The sequence below is a fragment of the Dendrobates tinctorius genome, unplaced genomic scaffold, assembly GCF_039654945.1.
Source record: "Dendrobates tinctorius isolate UK_male_01 unplaced genomic scaffold, ASM3965494v1 ptg000032l, whole genome shotgun sequence".
Classification (NCBI taxonomy): Eukaryota; Metazoa; Chordata; class Amphibia; order Anura; family Dendrobatidae; genus Dendrobates; species Dendrobates tinctorius.
This window is the reverse complement of record NW_027361700.1, coordinates 26,243,845-26,262,629: the sequence shown is the minus strand read 5'-3', so window position 1 is coordinate 26,262,629 and position 18,785 is coordinate 26,243,845. Positions and strand designations below refer to the sequence as shown.

The window sequence follows — 18,785 nt, the reverse complement described above, 5'->3', positions numbered from 1 at the left end:
CTCTCAGCTTACCACACAGCTCAGAAAGCATGGATGATCTAGGGGCTGGTTCCCTGCCTTTTAGCTCTCACTCCTGGATCAGCCACATGTCATCATGGCCTCCAAGACGTTCTTCTTCCTTCTTCACACTGACAACAACTCAGCCCCTCCCAATTAGGGCATGTCTGCAAAGCCCTTAGCTTCAGTCAAATGAGGGAGGGAGGCAAATTGTGTGTGTGTGTCTAGCAGAGAAAACATAACTCCCATTGCTCACAAAACACATACAGAACTGTACATATTTAACCCTTTTGTGGCGATAAAGAAGCAGGGCGCCACACATGCATCACACCACATTTTACACATGCTGTTAGGGTCAAATCTAATTTTTTTTTAAATAAAAAAAACAGAACATAGTCCAACCTAACAGAGAGGCCCTAATAGATCCAGTCGGGGAAGGTGAAGAGGTGGCTGGCCCATCTACTGCACCTTCCAGCTGCATCCACCCACCCCCAGCATCGGCATCAGCATCACAGGAGGAACATCCAAAGGACGATCAGGGGAACAGCAGCAGCCCTACCGTGCCTCTGGAGACCTCACCCCAGGCTGCCATCATCCCACACTGTGGCCAACGCAGGAGTGACGTAACAACCTCAAGCACCAGGAGCCACATTGACAGTGGGGTGTTGAACTATTTGGCCAGGGCTGCCCATGATGATGGGGAGGAAGCATATGCCCACAGCCTGGCACAGTACCTCCGTCCAGTACCCTGGGAGGTGAGGCTGCATGCCAGAGGAGCTATTCAGAAACTGATTGATGCCTGAACACCCCCCAATAACCCCAACCCGGTATTTGAATTTTTGGAACGGTGGCAGTTGTCCACCAATAATCAGCTGCAAATGCCGGAAATTCCAGAAGTGCAGGCTCAATCAGTATCTGAGCCACCACCTCACTGGGTGCCTACACCACAGCCACAGTCCCCCAACCCTAAATTGGCCTACACAAATTTGAGGCTATAATCGACCTGCCCAATATGGCCACTTGATCAGACCCACTATTGGAGGCTGGTCCAACATGGGTATGGTCGACATGGCCATATTGGGGGGTATGAACCACTTGGGTACCCAATTACCCAGGAGTATCTACTTCAGAATCCCTCACCCCATTACTATCCTCCATCACAGGATCCTGGCCAGATCCATCATCCTGGGTCAGCATATGGAAACCCACAGGGTGAACTACAAGTTCCGCATCAAATGCAACAAAACTCACAAGCTGCCCTCCCACCATCACCACCCCCAACCTACCAGAACTTGTAATGGTCTATTTTTTTTATTATTATTATTTTTTAGTACTTTTTGTTTTGTCCTTTTGCTATTTTTTTAATTCTTTGTTGGCCCAGTTGGATTGGCATAAAAAGCCATATGATTACAATATGGTGTATTGTTTTCAAAAACAAGATGTTTGGATTAAAATCAGTTCAAACTATAGGACTGATGTATGATTTTCTGATGATTTTGTTCATCTTCTGATTTACACAGTTTACCATTATTAGAGAAACACAATGCACACTTCAATCATAAATATGACTTTAATTTCACCCCAAAAATCAAATTCGCAACATAGAAACAGCATTGTCTTGCCATGGAGTAGATCCCTCTGGTGAAACAAAATAATTTGTAAACACATCCCGCCCTTTTAGTCCAGAGGGCTGATGACGGGTAGGTAGAACATGGGTAATAGGACTCACAACATTTGCCAACACAACTTCATCACCATCATATGAGGAGCAGTCATGTATTCTGGTGAAGTTGTGAAGGATCACACAGGCTTTAATCACATCATTCACATTTGACTCACTAAGTTGAATGGCTGACTGCAGGACACGCCATTTGGCACAAAGAATTTCAAAGGCACACTCCACCAGTCGTCGTGCACGGGATAGGCGTAAGTTAAATATTCTGCGCCGTTGGTCCAGGGTTCTACAGGGATAGGGCCTCATGACGTGATGTTTTAATTGAAAGGCCCCATCTGAAACCATCACATAAGGCACCTCTTCCATAGTGGACCCTGGTAGGTGACGTGGGGGTGGTAGGTCCAACTCATTATTGCGCAGTCGCTGACCCACAATGGAAGAATTGAAGACTCTGAAGTCTCCAGTTCTTCCATAGGCCCCAATATCTACAATGATAAACCTGTAGGCATTGTCAACCAGAGCCAACAGCACTACAGAAAAATACTGTTTATAATTATAATATTGGGACCCTGTGTTTGACGGCTTACGCACACGAATGTGCTTCCCATCCAGGGCTCCAATACAGTTTGGAAACTGGCACATTTTCTCAAAGCCACGGGCTATCCGCAACCAGTCTTCCATTTTGGGCTCAGGCATGACCACTTGATGTAGTCAGGACCATATTTCTGAACACGTAGACCGGACAATTTATTATTATTATGCATTTATATAGCGCCATTTATTCCATGGCGCTTTACATCTGAAAAGGGGAAATATAGACAGGTACAATAAACATGTGTAAGACAAGGGACACACAAGTACATAAGGAGAGGGGACCCTGCCCGTGAGGGCTCACAGTCTACAGGGATGGGTGAGGATACAGTAGGAGAGGGTAGAGCAGGTCGTGTGGTGGTTGAGTAGACCGAGGATCATTGCAGGCTGTAGGCTTGTCGGAACAGGTGAGTCTTCAGGTTCTTCTTGAAGGTTTCCGTTGATGGTGAGAGTCTGATGTGTTGCGGCAGAGAGTTCCAGAGTATGGGGGAAGCACGGGAGAAGTCTTGTATGCGGTTGTGGAATGAAGAGATAAGGGGGGAGTAGAGAAGGAAATCTTGAGATGATCGAAGGTTGCGTGCGGGTAGGTACCTAGAAACCATGTCACAGATGTATGGAGGAGACAGGTTGTGGATGGCTTTGTATGCCATCCACAAATGCCTGAGATTGTGGAATTTCCAACTAAAAATTTTAGATGTAGTGCCGCAAAGGAAAGCCCTGTGGACAGGAAGCTAAAAGTAAACAGAAGCAGAAAAAAAATGAGAATCCATGCCACCAAAAACCAGTTTACTCATTCTTAAAAGTTAAAGTCAATAGCTAATAAGCCATACCTTTACAACATTAAACTACATGCAATGGCTTTGCTATTAATTAGAACAGAATATATTGTGAATGTACAAATGTTGTCTTTTCAAAATACAAAACAAGGACCACAAAAAGAAAGGGATGAGGGCAGTAAATAAACAAGGCTGTTTTAAACATCATCAACATAGAGGATGAATACATACCGTAACGTAAGTATAAGGCACTCCTCTGCGGAAATACACTTGTGCATCCTGGTGTCCTTAAAGATGATCCCAGGGAGCACTATCTCCATCAGGGAAAGGTGGCAAGGCTCATGCGACAAGATTGGAAGAACTTGTCCGGATGGCTACGCAGAGATGCATACTGATGGTGGAAATGGCCTTTAGTGAGCCGTCGCCTCAAAAGTGGATACACCCACATTCGTCTCCGCCTCCTCGGATTCACAATCACTGGGTATGGCTCCCCAAAACGTCGGGACAAAATCCAGTTGTAAAGCACCCGCTCTGTAGTGTTGAAAATAAGCCTGTCTGACATGCTTGACACAAAGTAGCAATACCACAACACAAGCACGGACTCTAATGAAAAGATTGGAGGCTGCCACTTGTTGTTGAGGCAATAAATAGGGTTGTTGATTATGATTTTAATTCATTTTAGGCCAAGAAACCATTATATGTCCATTTTGCAAGGCTGTGATAAAATCTCACTATACGGATGTGTGGCGCCCCTGAGGGTCCAGTCGCCACAGAGGTACTGCATCTCATCCAGAGGTGTGGTATCCCACCCTCAGGTAAGAAGGGAGCACCACCCAGGACTCCTAACATTTGCATCCAACACACACCAGGCTGGCCAGGAAAGGGTGTTGGAAGGCGAGTGGAAAAGGTAGGTAGAGGGGGAGGAGCTTAGGAGGTGGTGTGAGGTATGTGATCAAATCAGTGAAATAGAGGTAACAGTTAGTGGGAGGAGCTAGTCCTGAGGTAAATTGTTTGGTCTAAAAAGAGTCTGTCGGTGGCAGGACAGCGGATGAGCAGGACGGACGTGGGGAGAGTAAGAGTCAGAGGGAGAAACATCTAGAAGAAAAGAAACTCTCAGGAGAATAGAAGGGGTCCTAGGGGCATGGGTAGTGCGATAAGCCACCCGTGGGGCCCGTATCAGAAAAGGAAGGACCAGGCCATAGTAAGGGAGCCAGCCCCTAAGCCTAGTGTAGAACAACGAACGAGGCTCAGCTAGTAAGCCGGAGACTGAAGTAACTTTAAGTGCCTCAGTCGCAGCTGCATTCATTCCTGGCAAAGGTAGCTATAGAGGATCCCGGGGCCTTACCCACATTGCCTGGTGAGATTTTTGGCTGCTGGCTTGGGGACACTGCTTATAAAGGCGCAGGGCAGGAAAGAAGGTAGAGATTAGCGCAGAGAGGCGGCCAAGAAAGGGGAACATAAAGAGGAGTCCTAAAAAGGTGTCACCAATCCACCTGAGAGTTTACTGGACCCCTCCCCCGGAGGACTTAGTGCCAAGCGGGTCATCGTGTACACAAGAGTAAAAACATCTCGCCAGCTTTACACCGCATTCACCATTACCATCACTGGCCCTGGGACACAGCTCTGCCTGTGGAGAGCTTCACCATCTCTGCTGCCCTAACACCGTCCCAGTGGATCTGCATTGCAGCATCGGCTACCCTTGCCGAATACCACAGGTGGTGTCACGATTCCCCTTTCCCTATGATTATCCTACCATCTTCCCCCTCATTGAACTTCCATCTACACTAGACGCCCAGGGCCACGGACCGGGTCACTATCAACACCGTGACACACCTCCCCTTTAAAAGAGCCTGACCGGCCAAGTACCAAGTAACCCCCGGCCCTGCAGGGCGCTCCAACGGGCGGCCCCGAACAGGATCATCGAGCTCATCAAAGCTACAGATGTCATACGGATGTCACACGGATGCTTAAATGCGAGGAAATCGCATCCTCGCATTGCACACAGAAGACATACGGATCACTATTCAGGGAACATTTGTGCGAGTCTCGGCCGTCAAAATCGGACAGATTTTTTATACCTTAAGTGTGACTCCAGCCTTACCCTAAGGATGTAATTGACATCCGGAGGAAGTGGTAACTGCTTCTGCTCTCTCACTTGCTTTGAATGTCTTGATTTGTTCGAAGGAGGGAAGAGTGAAGCCAGCGTTGATTGGCTGCAGGGATCCAGTAACATAACAATGTACCACAATCCCTGGGAGAGCCAGTGTCGACACCACTGAAAAAGCGTTGACCCCGTAGGTGAACAATATAAGTGTTATTTTACTGGGGGAAACTTAGGGAATCCACCGAGTAGTGGACAACCCTTTAATATTTTCTCCTGAGCTAATCAGAACATCCTTAAATTTCAGTGGAAATTAGTTTTATTGTGATTAACTTTCATGGCAAGGAATAACTGCAATTTTTTGCAATTCATCTGATCGCTTTTCATAACAATCTAGCGTTAATGCAAATTGTCACTGTAAAAAAATGAAGAAGCAAAATGTATGAACTCAAAAATTGGTGTCAGCATCAAGACTTATGGCCACAACTGCACATATATCATTATATAACTATGCAGACTTGCTGCTCGGGTGTCTGGAAAAGCTGAATGTCAACCCATCATAAAGCTGAAATGGCTGGCATATTTGTTGTGCAACTTTTCCAGACACAACCTCTAAGGTAGAGCTTTAAATTGATATTTGGAGCTACTTATTGGCTTAAAAATTATACATAGGAAATCTGTTTTGCGCCAACTTGTGCCCTATAGTTGCACCACAGACTAATATAAATAGCAGCTATACAAGGAAAACCATGGGCTGCTCTACATCATTGTTATCGTGGCTGATCACACGTGATAAAGGTTATTCACTGGCGGAGCACTTTAGTTCATATTGTGGGGGTAGATCGAACACCCTTTACCGCATCCTTTTTTGAACCACAAACTAAATTCACACTTTATACCAGATAAGTCAACACGTGCTAAATTGCTGAAGCTTTTCTTCTACCCTCATACAAGAATTTATTAAAAAAAAGTGACCTATTCCTAATTTTTGAGATTACTCCAGTATAATATGTATCACAGACGTTAGGGATTTGAATAGCATTTAAGGGGTAACTAAACTTTTCTATTTATTTTTATTTAATTACTCTCTGGTCATTGCACAGTTAATAATTTTTGGAATATGCAGTAAATTATGCTTCTTTCTCTTCCAAACACTTTTGCTGAATTGATGCTTTAACCCCCTGTTTATACTCCTTTAAAAGCTGCTTTGAACTGCTTCTCAGCAAGAGCCCTACACTATAATCCACACAACATAATGACATATACGACACAAATTAATAATTTTGCAATGCTTGGAGGCTAAATAAAAGAAAAAAGTTTGGTTACTTGTTAAGTGAATGTGAATATTTTCTCCTATTGACAACTACCGTTACCTTTTTACACCCCCCCCAAACCAATCCTCCTTTTTCGCCTTAAAACAATAGTTTTCTGGTTTCAAAATGGTGCTTGTTTTGTTGCATTGTTACTTTTGCTCAATAATGTGTGCAGTTATTGATGTGCAAATAGGTCAGAGCCATATTTATGTATTGCCATGATATAAAAAGACACAATTGTCATTTCACTAGGAGCGTGGCATAAAAAGAAGTAAAACAGCTTCAGGTGTTACATCTAAAGATGAACACTGATACATTTGTCATAATGTATCCCATCTGGGAGCAGCATGCTGCAGTGACAGAGACACTGATTCCAGTGAAGTATCACTTTCCGTGCAGCTTACTGCAGTTTTTTGCTATCCTCTTTGAAGACAACATGATTTGGGGGAAAGTTCCTGCTAATTCCTTCAATGTATCACTTACTTTACTGGTTGTGTAGGTAACAGCAGGTTCGCCGGATGCAGTGACGAGACCATTATTAAGCCACACCCATTTACACACACCTTTTCCTCAAACATATACAAGTAGGGGCGCAGTCAAACAGTTGAAAAAAAAATAAATTGGAATGAGATCAGAACAGTGCAGATTCTGGCCAGCGGCTCTCCTGACCCGAGTGTGACAGCTGCATATATTTTTATGCAGCTGTCTGGACTTGACTGTCCGGCTGGCCAGGCTGTGCACTACATGTCTGCGTCCTAATGGAAATTAAAAGTAAAAATCACCATACCCTTCCTGCAAACTGGTGTTACTCAAGTCCCATCTATGTCAAACAATGATGATTTTAATTGCAGGGTTAAATTGGCATATTTCCACAACTAGAACACCACAAAAAGAATGGTTCATGAAAATATCACAACCACAAGTATAATCGACAGAGTAATAATAATTTATTAATGTATAGTACTTATAAAATCACATCAGAACTACCAAGTGCCAAATCCCCAATAGGCAGGCACAGGTCCCCAGTAGGCAGCATTGTTCCCTAATAGGCAGCACTGGTCCCCAATAGGCAGCATTGTTCCCTAATAGGCAGCACTGGTCCCCAATAGGCAGCACAGGTCCCCAATAGGCAGCATTGTTCCCTAATAGGCAGGCACAGGTCCCCAATAGGCAGTATTGTTCCCTATAGGCAGAACACGTCCCCAATAGGCAGCATTGTTCCCTATAGGCAGCACACATCCCCAATAGGCAGCACAGGTCCCCAATAGGCAGCATTGTTCCCTATAGGCAGCACACATCCCCAATAGGCAGCACAGGTCCCCAAAAGGCAGGCACAGGTCCCCAATAGGCAGCACAGTGCTGCACAGGTCCCTAATAGGCAGTACAGGTCCCCAATAGGCAGGCACAGATCCCCCCCCCAATAGGCAGGCACACAGGTCCCTAATAGGCAGCACTGGTCCCCAATAGGCAGCATTGTTCCCTATAGGCAGAACACGTCCCCAATAGGCAGCACAGGTCCCCAATAGGCAGCATTGTTCCCTATAGGCAGCACACATCCCCAATAGGCAGCACAGGTCCCCAAAAGGCAGGCACAGGTCCCCAATAGGCAGCACAGTGCTGCACAGGTCCCTAATAGGCAGTACAGGTCCCCAATAGGCAGGCACAGATCCCCCCCCCCCAATAGGCAGGCACACAGGTCCCTAATAGGCAGCACTGCCCAGCACAGGTCCCCAATAAGCAGCAGCACTGCACATATACAACTGACCTGGTGTTGGCCTGTGTGTACCACAGGCTGAAGTTGAACTGAAGACTGAAGTAAATAATCCCGCGGTGAGGCAGGCGGGCGGCGGGCCACGGTCACCACACACAGACTAGTGTCCTTCTGTCCAGGCTCAGGCGCTCAGCTCACTGGGCAGCCGCGGCGGCGGGTAACTCCTAAGTCCAGTCCAGCGAGCTCCAGAGTCTAGTTACCCGCCAATTATAGCTGCACTGTGCCGCAGGAATCAGTGCACAGGCAGCGGGGGCCGCCGGGGTGTGCTGTGCTGCTCTGTCCAGTAGTCAGCAGACAGAGAGCAGCACGTTAAGTATCAATGCGCGCGCGGTATCCGGCAGGAAGCAGAGCAAGAGTCCTCCTCTGCGCCTTGCCTGCAGGCAGCACGGCCAGCAACATCAGAGGACCGGATCGCGGCTCTGGAACTCCCCGGTTCGGGGAACCGGCTGCTTTTTTAACAACCGGTTCCACCGAACCGGGGAGAACCCGCTGAATCCCACCCCTGCTCTGGTGTCTTTGATAAGGCTGCTGTGGCATCTTTGATGAGGCTGCCTTGGCGTCGCAGCCGCTGGGCCCAGCTGCTGAAGATTTGGAGTAGTCTTCGGGCGTGCCAGCGCCCAGGATGAGTTGGGGCACAGCAGGCCCTGATGGAGTCCTGAGATGAAGTAACCCCTGTTGTAATAGAGGGGTTGCGCTTGTTAGCAAGTTCAATGGGACTCCTGTCCCCAAGCAGGGTTGTGTCACAGTCCTCAAGAGTGGCGGTTTACTGGTCACATGCACAGCTTGGGGCTGTGTGCAGAGTGTCTCTGCTGACGAGGAACAGGCCCCAACTGCCGACTGCAGCGGGGTGAAGGTGGCTGTGAGCGGTGATAGACAAGCCACAACCACGGGCTGAAGTGAAACGGCAGCGTCCGCGGGTGGCAGCGGGCAGGCCGCAACCGCGGGCTGAAGGGGGATGGCAGCAGCCGGGAGAGGGAGCGGACAGGCCGCGGAGGGTTCGAGCTCAGCGGTAACAGCCGAGGATGACCGGGGGCAGATCATAACCCGGGATTGGGGTGAAGAGGCAGTCCCCTGTCGATAAGCTCGGCGCCTCTTTCCTGAGGGCCACTGCGTATCTACCCTCTGCTGCTGGTCTCTTCTCTCGACAGTCAGTGTCCTTCCCGTTCTCTCACGCCCCCTCCGTCTCCTACTCCGTGTCTGACGTATCACCAACTGACTCCTCTGCGCGCTCCCTGTCCCTTTTATACTCTCCCCTCCCCTTGCTGTCCTTTCACTCTCCACAGTCCACTCTCCTCCTCTGTTCCCCAGATACTGTTTCCTTAGGAACTCAGATGTCGGTCCCCTTGGTTCCGGCCCGGACACTCTGTGGGGGTCCTCCTCCCTACACTTGCCAACATTTTTATAAAATCTCTGTTTTCCCTGCTGCAGATCTACTAATTTTCTAAATTCCGAGCACCGTATGAGCCCGTCCGCTCCACTGATTGGCAGTTTTCTATTTACACTGTGCATAGGCAGAAAGTTGACAATTAGAGCTGGGGGCAGGGTTATAAAGAGATGATGAATATGGAAAACTACCTGGTAGCAGGTTTACTACTCATCTAGTGATAATCTCCTGCTGATAAAACAGTCATTTTATCAAAAGTGACTCATCGTGGAATCAGAGTCTCAGTCTCTGTATTATGCTGTTCTGAGATTAGTTGGCAAAAACCTGGTGGCAGATTCCCTTTAAAGGTAAATCTTCCCTTCAATATTGAGGAGCCAAGGTAAATATTTCCCAGGCAAACTGATAGACCTTACGATTACCAAGGGCCTCATGGCACAAGGTATTTGACAAGATGAGCAGACAAATGGCAGATTTCCATCATGCTATACCATGATCCAATATAATAGATACATAGTAGGGATTAAATCCCACCAAGGACAACGTCTGAAAGGAGTGTGTATGTGCTCCCCGTGTTTATGTGGGTTTCCTCTGGGTTCTCCAGTTTCCTCCCACATTCCAAAGACATACTGATAGGGAACTGATGTTGTGAGCCCCAATGGGGACAATGATAATAATAAAGCACTGTGAAATATGATGGTGCTATATAAGGGCTGGGGCAGGTGGCTGTATTATCGGTCCGAGTGCGATCCGACAAAACATCAGATCGCACTCAGATCGATATTGGGCTGTGGGGCAGTGCATATGTCCAATATTTTTCCGCACAAGGAAAATTTCATAGCATGCCCAAGTTTGATCTGATATTTGAACTTCAGTTGGCCATGCAAGTCAATGAGTCCGTGGAAATTCGTTGGACTGCACTCGGATGACATCTGAGTGTACTCTGATTTCCACTCCCTGACACAATGGAGAAAATGGGGATTTTTTTTCTTCTCCATCCTCTCCTCATTTGAGAGTATCGGATCGCACTATGATCATTCTCTGATCAAAGGGTTATTTGCTTAATTTATCCGATTTTCTCTGATGGCAAAAATACTTTCGTCTGCACCTCTCCTAAGTGATTAGTCAAATCAATGGATAGATTTTTAGTTAGCAGAATTATTAATCATGGTTTCTAATTAGCAGAGAGGCTGTTAATAAGAATACTGATCTTTATACAGCACCAGCACACTCGGAAGCCCTTTATATGTCATATCTATAGGTGGCACTCACACCGTGGCAATGCAGAGCACCACATTGTATGATCATGAGTTGGTATTCAGGAAGAAGGGGAGGGTCTCTAACTTTTGCTATTACTGTAGGTACAAGGAGGAGAAACATTCATTGACTTCACAGCTTAGACAGGATCTCGTCTCGTACAAACTAAGGATCCCGGTCGCCTTCCACCATGCTGCAGCTGCGCGGAAGTGGTGAGTAGCCGGCCGATGGGGGAGACAATGCGATGCCACAAGCTGCAGGCAGTGATTGACAGCATGGCAGAATAATAGGATGCCCAGATATCTCACTTGTGTTTGGTATTTTAATTCTATATTTTCTTTGTCTTTTGTAACCCCACGGGTAAATCGACATTATGTCAGCGTAAAATAATATTATATTACTGTAGAATGTGCAGAATAATTATTTTGGGTCCACCGTAATATAACGGGGGGTCAGTTAAGAATTCACAGATACGTTATTTAGAAATGTTAAACCACAATATTTGGGGGTCAGAAGATGGGGTCACCCATGTTACCCATTGATACAAATGAATCATCTTGGGAGGTCAGCTAATTAATATTGGAGCCTTTCATTTAGGACAATGGCCCCTGTGGCAGTAAACTAGGTAGGGCTCCGTTACGGAAATTGCATCTGCCCAATATAAACCGTGGGGACCGTGGTGTGACCACAAGCGAGGGCTTCCCTGCTAATTGGATAGACCCTAAGTGACGAAATCTTTGAGCTCTCTGTTAAAAACTAGCAATGAACAGACAGATAGGGGAGTGCTTGTATTGGATTTCACCAGTGGCTCACCTTAAAATGCCACTGTCACTCACACATCTACTTTTCAATATTTTTTCCTTTATTTAATAAATTTATAATTTTTTTTTTTTTTTTTTTCGCATAATTTGGACCTTGGTGTTCTGCCTTACATCCTCACTTCACATTCATTGTGTCCAACTTGACATCAAATTTTGCAATGCAAACTGCATTCATTACCAAATAGCTTTCTTAGACCTGGTGAGACTGGTATAATTACTATGAAAATTCATTTAGGAATAACTTGGATATTAAGATGACAGCTAGAGTTAGCAGGCAAGAAAACTTTCAAAGTGATGCATACATCTGTTTTTACATAGATTTTCACAGTAAGTATACCCATATCATCAGGACTACATTTAATAACGTAGGTAATTAGGACTGTGAAAAGCTGGTGTCAGATTCCCCTTTGACCATCTGATATTTATGAGGGCAGACAGCTATCTCATGTGGTGCTATTAAATATTACTATGGTGCTATTAGTTAGCTATTATATAGCTCAGTGGTGCTATTAAAGAGGCCCATAATTGGGGAACAATCATTCACGTACGGTGATTGGTAATTCCTGACTATCAGGCCGGTGATCATTTTTAAGACAGCTTATAAATCATCATTCTGGAGGCATAAATTGCCACATGTATACAGATCGTGTGCTGCTAATAACATGATACTCTATGAGCACAGACCAATCGTTTTTACTATCATTATGTGCACAGGGTATTGGGGTTGCTCTAAACAGACCATGAAAGGGTTAGTCCCATCTCCAAGATCCTATCCCAATATGTAGTTGCAATATTAATAATATTAGCAGCAGATACCTCCAATTAGAAATGTATTATAGTTCTTCTGATTCCCTATGTTACCTACTTCATGTGCAGGGCATTGCAGTAGCTTAGGTATCCATGGTTACAACCATTCAAATAGTGACAGTTAATGGTTGTAATCATGGATATCTAAGCCACTGCCCATGGGGTAAGCGACATAGCTAATCAGAAGAACTATACTATATTTCTAACTTGAGGTATTTGCTATTATTATTATTGTTGTTGTTATTACACTTACTACATATTGGGATAGGATCTAGGTTATGGTATTACCCCCTTAAACTAGCTCATTGGCAGTCTTTTAATCACTTCAGTCGACACAGGAAAACCCAGCATAACTCTGCACTCTCTGGTTGTCTACTCTCTTTGGTATGTTATCTAAGATAATGGAAAAAGCCCATCATTCTATTGTTAATTTTCTGCCAACTTGTGATAATAAAATAATAATATTTTGCAGTAGGCTGTAAAGCAAGATGCTGTTTTTTGCCAATTTGCAATCTAGGATGTATGGCCACTAAATGTCAGCACATGGATTACCTTGACAATACCACAAATGACCTTTTTGTTACTACCAAACTCTCCTTCCTCGCCATCACCGAAACCTGGCTCACCCCTTCTGACACAGCCTCTCCTGCTGCACTTTCGTATGGCGGCTTCCACCTTTCTCACACCCCCCGCCCCAGCAGCAAACATGGTGGAGGAGTTGGTTTTCTCCTGTCAGATACCTGCTCCTTCACCCCAATCCCACTGCCACCCTCTGTTACCCTCCCTTCCTTTGAGGTGCACTCTGTGCGCATCTACTCCCCCTCCAACCTCCAACTGGCTGTCATCTACCGCCCCCCAGGGCCAGCCACCACCTTCTTTGACCACTTCACCACCTGGTTACTTCATTTCCTTTCTGCGGACATCCCTACTATCATCATGGGCGACTTCAACATCCCCATCGACACTTCCCTCTCAGCTGCCACTAAACTTCTATCTCTCACTTCCTCCTTCGGCCTCACTCAATGGTCTTCTACAGCCACCCACAAAGATGGCCACACACTGGACCTCATCTTCACCCGCCTCTGCTCCCTATCTAACCTCTCTAACTCACCTCTTCCTCTCTCTGACCACAACCTGCTCACATTCTCTTCCCTCTTCACTCCATGTCTACAATCCCCACCCCACAAACTTTCACACCCTCGCAGGAATCTTAAACACCTTGACCTACACTCATTCTCTGAATCCCTCCTCCCTCTTACAGATATAAGTTCCTTACACAATGCGGATGACGCTGCCGCTCTATATAACACCACAATAGCTGTAGCTTTGGAATCCGCTGCCCCACTTACACATACCAAAACTCGCAAAATCAACAGACAGCCCTGGCACACCAGCCTGACCAAAGAGCTGAGGCGAGCTTCCAGGGCTGCTGAGCGCAGATGGAAAAGATCCCACTCCAACGAGCACTTCATCGCATTCAAACAGTCCGTCACTACTTTCAAGACCACACTCGCCACAGCTAAACAAACCTACTTCTCATCTCTCATATCCTCCCTGTCTCACAACCCTAAACAGTTATTCAACACCTTCAATTCTCTCCTCCGCCCCCCAGCACCTCCTCCCTCCCCACTCATCTCAGCTGAAGACTTTGCCTCATTTTTCAAGCAGAAAATTGATAACATCAGGGACAGTTTTGGTCAACAACCCCCAGAGCCCTTCCTCCCGACTTCCCAGCCCTCCACCTTCAAAACCAACTTCTCCACCATTACAGAAGATCGACTCTCCACTCTACTCTCAAGATCACATCTCACCACCTGTGCACTCGACCCGACCCCATCCCACTTCATCCCAAACCTCACCACAGTCTTCATCCCAACCCTAACCCATCTCTTCAACCTGTCACTAACAACTGGTGTTTTCCCCTCAAGCTTTAAACATGCCTCCATCACACCTATCCTCAAAAAGCCCTCTCTTGACCCATCCTCTGTATCTAGCTATCGCCCTATATCACTTCTCCCATACGCCTCCAAGCTACTGGAACAACACGTCTACCTTGAACTGTCCTCCCATCTCTCTTCTTGCTCCCTCTTCGACCGCTTACAATCTGGCTTCCGGTCACACCACTCCACTGAAACTGCCCTTACTAAGGTCACCAATGACCTCTTAACTGCCAAGAGCAAGCGACACTACTCTGTCCTCCTCCTCCTGGACCTGTCGGCTGCCTTTGACACAGTGGACCATTCCCTATTATTACAGACCCTCTCATCCCTCGGCATCACAGACTTGGCCCTCTCCTGGATCTCATCATACCTAACAGACCGGACATTCAGCGTCTCCCACTCACACACCACCTCCTCACCTCGCCCCCTATCTGTCGGAGTCCCACAAGGTTCAGTCCTTGGGCCCCTGCTGTTCTCTATTTACACCTTTGGCCTGGGACAGCTCATAGAATCTCATGGCTTTCAGTATCATCTTTATGCTGATGACACACAGATCTACATCTCTGGACCAGATATCACCTCCCTACTAACCAGAATCCCTCAATGTCTGTCCACTATTTCATCCTTCTTCTCCACTAGATATCTGAAACTCAACATGGACAAAACAGAATTCATCATCTTTCCCCCATCTCACGTGACCCCCCCTACGAACCTATCAATTACAGTAAATGACTGCCCACTCTCCCCAGTCCCACAAGCTCGCTGCCTCGGAGTAATCCTTGACGCTGATCTCTCCTTCAAACCACATATCCAAACCCTTTCCACTTCCTGCCGACTTCAACTCAAAAATATTTCACGCATCCGTTCATTCCTCACCCAAGAATCTGCAAAAACCCTAGTCCATGCCCTCATCATCTCTCGCCTTGACTACTGCAACCTCATGCTCTGTGGCCTCCCCTCAAACACTCTCGCACCCCTCCAATCTATTCTAAACTCTGCTGCCCGACTAATCCACCTGTCCCCCCGCTATTCCCCAGCTTCTCCCCTCTGTCAATCCCTTCACTGGCTCCCAATTGCCCAGAGACTCCATTACAAAACCCTAACCATGACATACAAAGCAATCCACAACCTGTCTCCTCCATACATCTGTGACCTCGTCTCCCGGTACTTTCCTGCACGCAACCTCCAATCCTCACAAGATCTCCTTCTTTACTCCCCTCTTATCTCCTCTTCCCACAATCGCATACAAGATTTCTCTCGCGCATCACCCCTACTCTGGAACTCTCTACCACAACATATCAGACTCTCACCTACCATCGAAACCTTCAAAAAGAGCCTGAAGACCCACCTCTTCCGACAAGCCTATAACCTGCAGTAACCACCGATCGACCAAACCGCTGCACGACCAGCTCTACCCTCGCCTACTGTATTATCACCCATCCCTTGAAGATTGTGAGCCCTCGCGGGCAGGGTCCTCTCTCCTCCTGTACCAGTTATGACTTGTATTGTTTAAGATTATTGTACTTGTTTTTATGTATACCCCTCCTCACATGTAAAGCGCCATGGAATAAATGGCGCTATAACAATAAATAATAATAATAATAATAATAAAATGACTGTCAAGGCTTCCAAAATAGTTTTTTCCCCACAAACATATAATTGAAAAAAATAACAAAAAAACAGATAATTATTGTTTTTTTTTACTTGTTTCGCAAATATATGATTCCAAAATATAACAAGTGCTTTATAATAGCCAAAAAGGGACTTTTAGAGTTCTTGTGAAATGAGTTAAAACAAAACTCTCATTCTCTTCGTCATAAAATCCTGCCTGAGAGTATTCGGTAAATGGAAAAAGTGACTTTGAAAAATGAAAGTGAGAAAGTTGGTTTATGGTCAGATGTTTTTAATGTGTCTCGGTGAGTGTCACCGCTGGATCCTGCGTTCTCCGTCTTATGAGAAGAATGAGTCACCTTTCATCTTACCTTCTTCACCGATAATTATACATAGGATTGTGGTACATGCCATGTCACGTCAAGGTGACAGTGGTATATATTGTGGTCATTATGTGAGTGGTATGTTTTTCTGGATTATTTACTATCCCTTTAATATTTCTGACCTTTATAGGTAAGACCCTCTATCACCCTTCAGGATAAACGCACACGCAGTGTAAATGCTGCACGGAGTATCACATTAATAGCATTTTACCAAATCTCGTCTACATGTCCTTTACTCTCTAGCTGCAGATTTCAATGGAGAGGGATGAAATCTGCAGAAAATCCCAAAAGTTTTACATAACTGTTATTGACTCCGTGAATCTCCCCACTTAGCCAGCGCCGCAACCTCAATAGCAGTAATCATGTGCTGGCCATCATTCACTGCAGGCAATCACTGCCTTCAGTATCTACGAGCAGTACACCCATGCCAGTAAACGGCTGCCACAGTAAGGGTGGTTTCACGTTTGCGTTTAAGGCCGCAGCGTTGGCCTGCGCACGGCTGCCGCTAAGCCCCGCCCCTGTCTTGCCTCCGCCAGTAGCTCCGCCTACGGGCGCATGTCTCTGCATGCGTCCTGTGTCCCCTATCTTTACCACTGGGGACGCAGGCCGTGCGCAGGCATGCGTTTGGCGGCGCATGCGTCCTTTTGACGCTGCGCCGACCAGCACCAAACGCAACAGGTTGCAATTTGGTGCGCTCGGCGCAGCGCCAAAAGGATGCATGCGCCGCCAAACGCATACCTGTGCACGGCCTGCGTCCCCAGTGCTAAAGATAGGGGACGCAGGACACATGCAGCGTCATGCGCCCGTAGGCGGAGCTACTGGCGGAGGCAGGGGCGGGGCTTAGCGGCGGCCGTGCGCAGGCCGACGCTGCGGCCTTAAACGCAAATGTGAAACCACCCTTACATGGATGATGTCTGGCACATGAGTAGTTACACTGGATGGGCTTAAAATGAATAAGTAATGGCTATTTCTTTGTTTCACTGCAGCTGGTTGTCTTACAGCCAGACACAAGAAAGTTAAGAGATGAAGGAGAGGATCATGGCTGATTTCTCTAGACAGAAAGAAAAGATTTCTTAATTATGAGACAGCCTAGGTAACGATGAAAGGAAGAATTGCCTGGATGTTTTTTTTTAATTTTTGCACATTTTCTGTGTATAGTGTTTCTTTAGGTGATAAAATTCTGGATCCCAGCATATACAGAGTTTTCCATGCTGCTTGACATGTCTAACCACTTCAGCCAATCACTGAGCGCAGCGGTCTCGTACTGCTTATGTATGCACAACTGGTAAACTCAGTGATTGATTCCAGTTGGGGGTGGCGTAAAAAGCAGAAAATCAGCTGTAGAAAGAAGTGTTCCTATTACTGTTTGGGTTCGGCTGCCCAAACACCGAGTGTTTGTCACGGTCATGTGTATGACAGCATGGCAAACACGGCTTCTGATCGGCGGTGAAATCATCCCTGCCAGTCAGAGAGCCGCGGTTCCAGCTATGAGTTTTGCTTGGCTGGTTAGCAAGTATACAGGGGAAGGCACGCCGTTTTAAAAAAAAAAATATTTATTTACACCGAGCTGACGAATGCTCCCATCCACAGCTCCTGCTCTCACTGTTATTAGTGGCAGCAGGTGTCAGATGACGGGATCAGTAGTCCCATCCACTGACACCAGTGACCGGAGGTAAACTTTATACCTCCGATCACAGCTGAGCACTCACGCTGTCTTTTGACAGCGTGGGAACCTCAGCTCTCTGACCAGCGGGGATGATTTCACCGCCAATCAGAAGTGGTGTTTGCTGCGCTGCCCTGCACATAACAGCATGGCAAACAATGGATGTTTGGGCCCCCCATTCAAGTGAATGTGGTCCGGGTTTGGGTTCAGGTCCGGGTTATGTTCTGGTACCCGAACCAGAACTTTTTGTAACTGTCAAAAAAGATAATTTTTTTTCTCATTAATGTACACTCTGCACCCCATCTTGACTGAAAAAAACAGAAATGTAGACATTTTTGCAAGTTTGTTAAAAAAGAAAAACTGAAATATCACATGACCATAAGTAGTCAGACCCTTTGCTCAGTATTGAGCAGAAGCACTCTTTTGAGCTAGTACAGCAATGAGTCTTCTTGGGAATAATGCAACAAGTTTTTCACACCTGGATTGGGGATCCGCTGACATTCTTCCTTGCAGATCCTCTCCAGTTCCATCAGGTTGGATGGTGAACGTTGGTGGACAGCCATTTTCAGGTCTCTCCAGAGATGCTCAATTGGGTTTAGGTCAGGGCTCTGGCTGGGCCAGTCAAGAATGGTCACAGAGTTGTTCTGAAGCCACTCCTTTGTTATTTTAGCTGTGCGCTTAGGGTCATTATCTTGTTG

General features: G+C 46.4%; 1 protein-coding gene across 2 annotated transcripts in view; it reads left to right on the top strand.

Moving 5' to 3' along the window:
* The first annotated feature begins 10,978 nt into the window (after positions 1-10,978).
* The window catches only part of CCR7 (C-C motif chemokine receptor 7), a 31,479-nt gene continuing 23,672 nt past the window's right edge, over positions 10,979-18,785 (top strand). For both annotated transcript variants that reach the window (XM_073572643.1, XM_073572642.1), the window contains exon 1: positions 10,979-11,074. In XM_073572643.1, the coding sequence (XP_073428744.1) occupies positions 11,053-11,074 (22 nt within the window). In that variant the 5' untranslated portion in view covers positions 10,979-11,052. The remainder of the gene's footprint in view (positions 11,075-18,785) is intronic.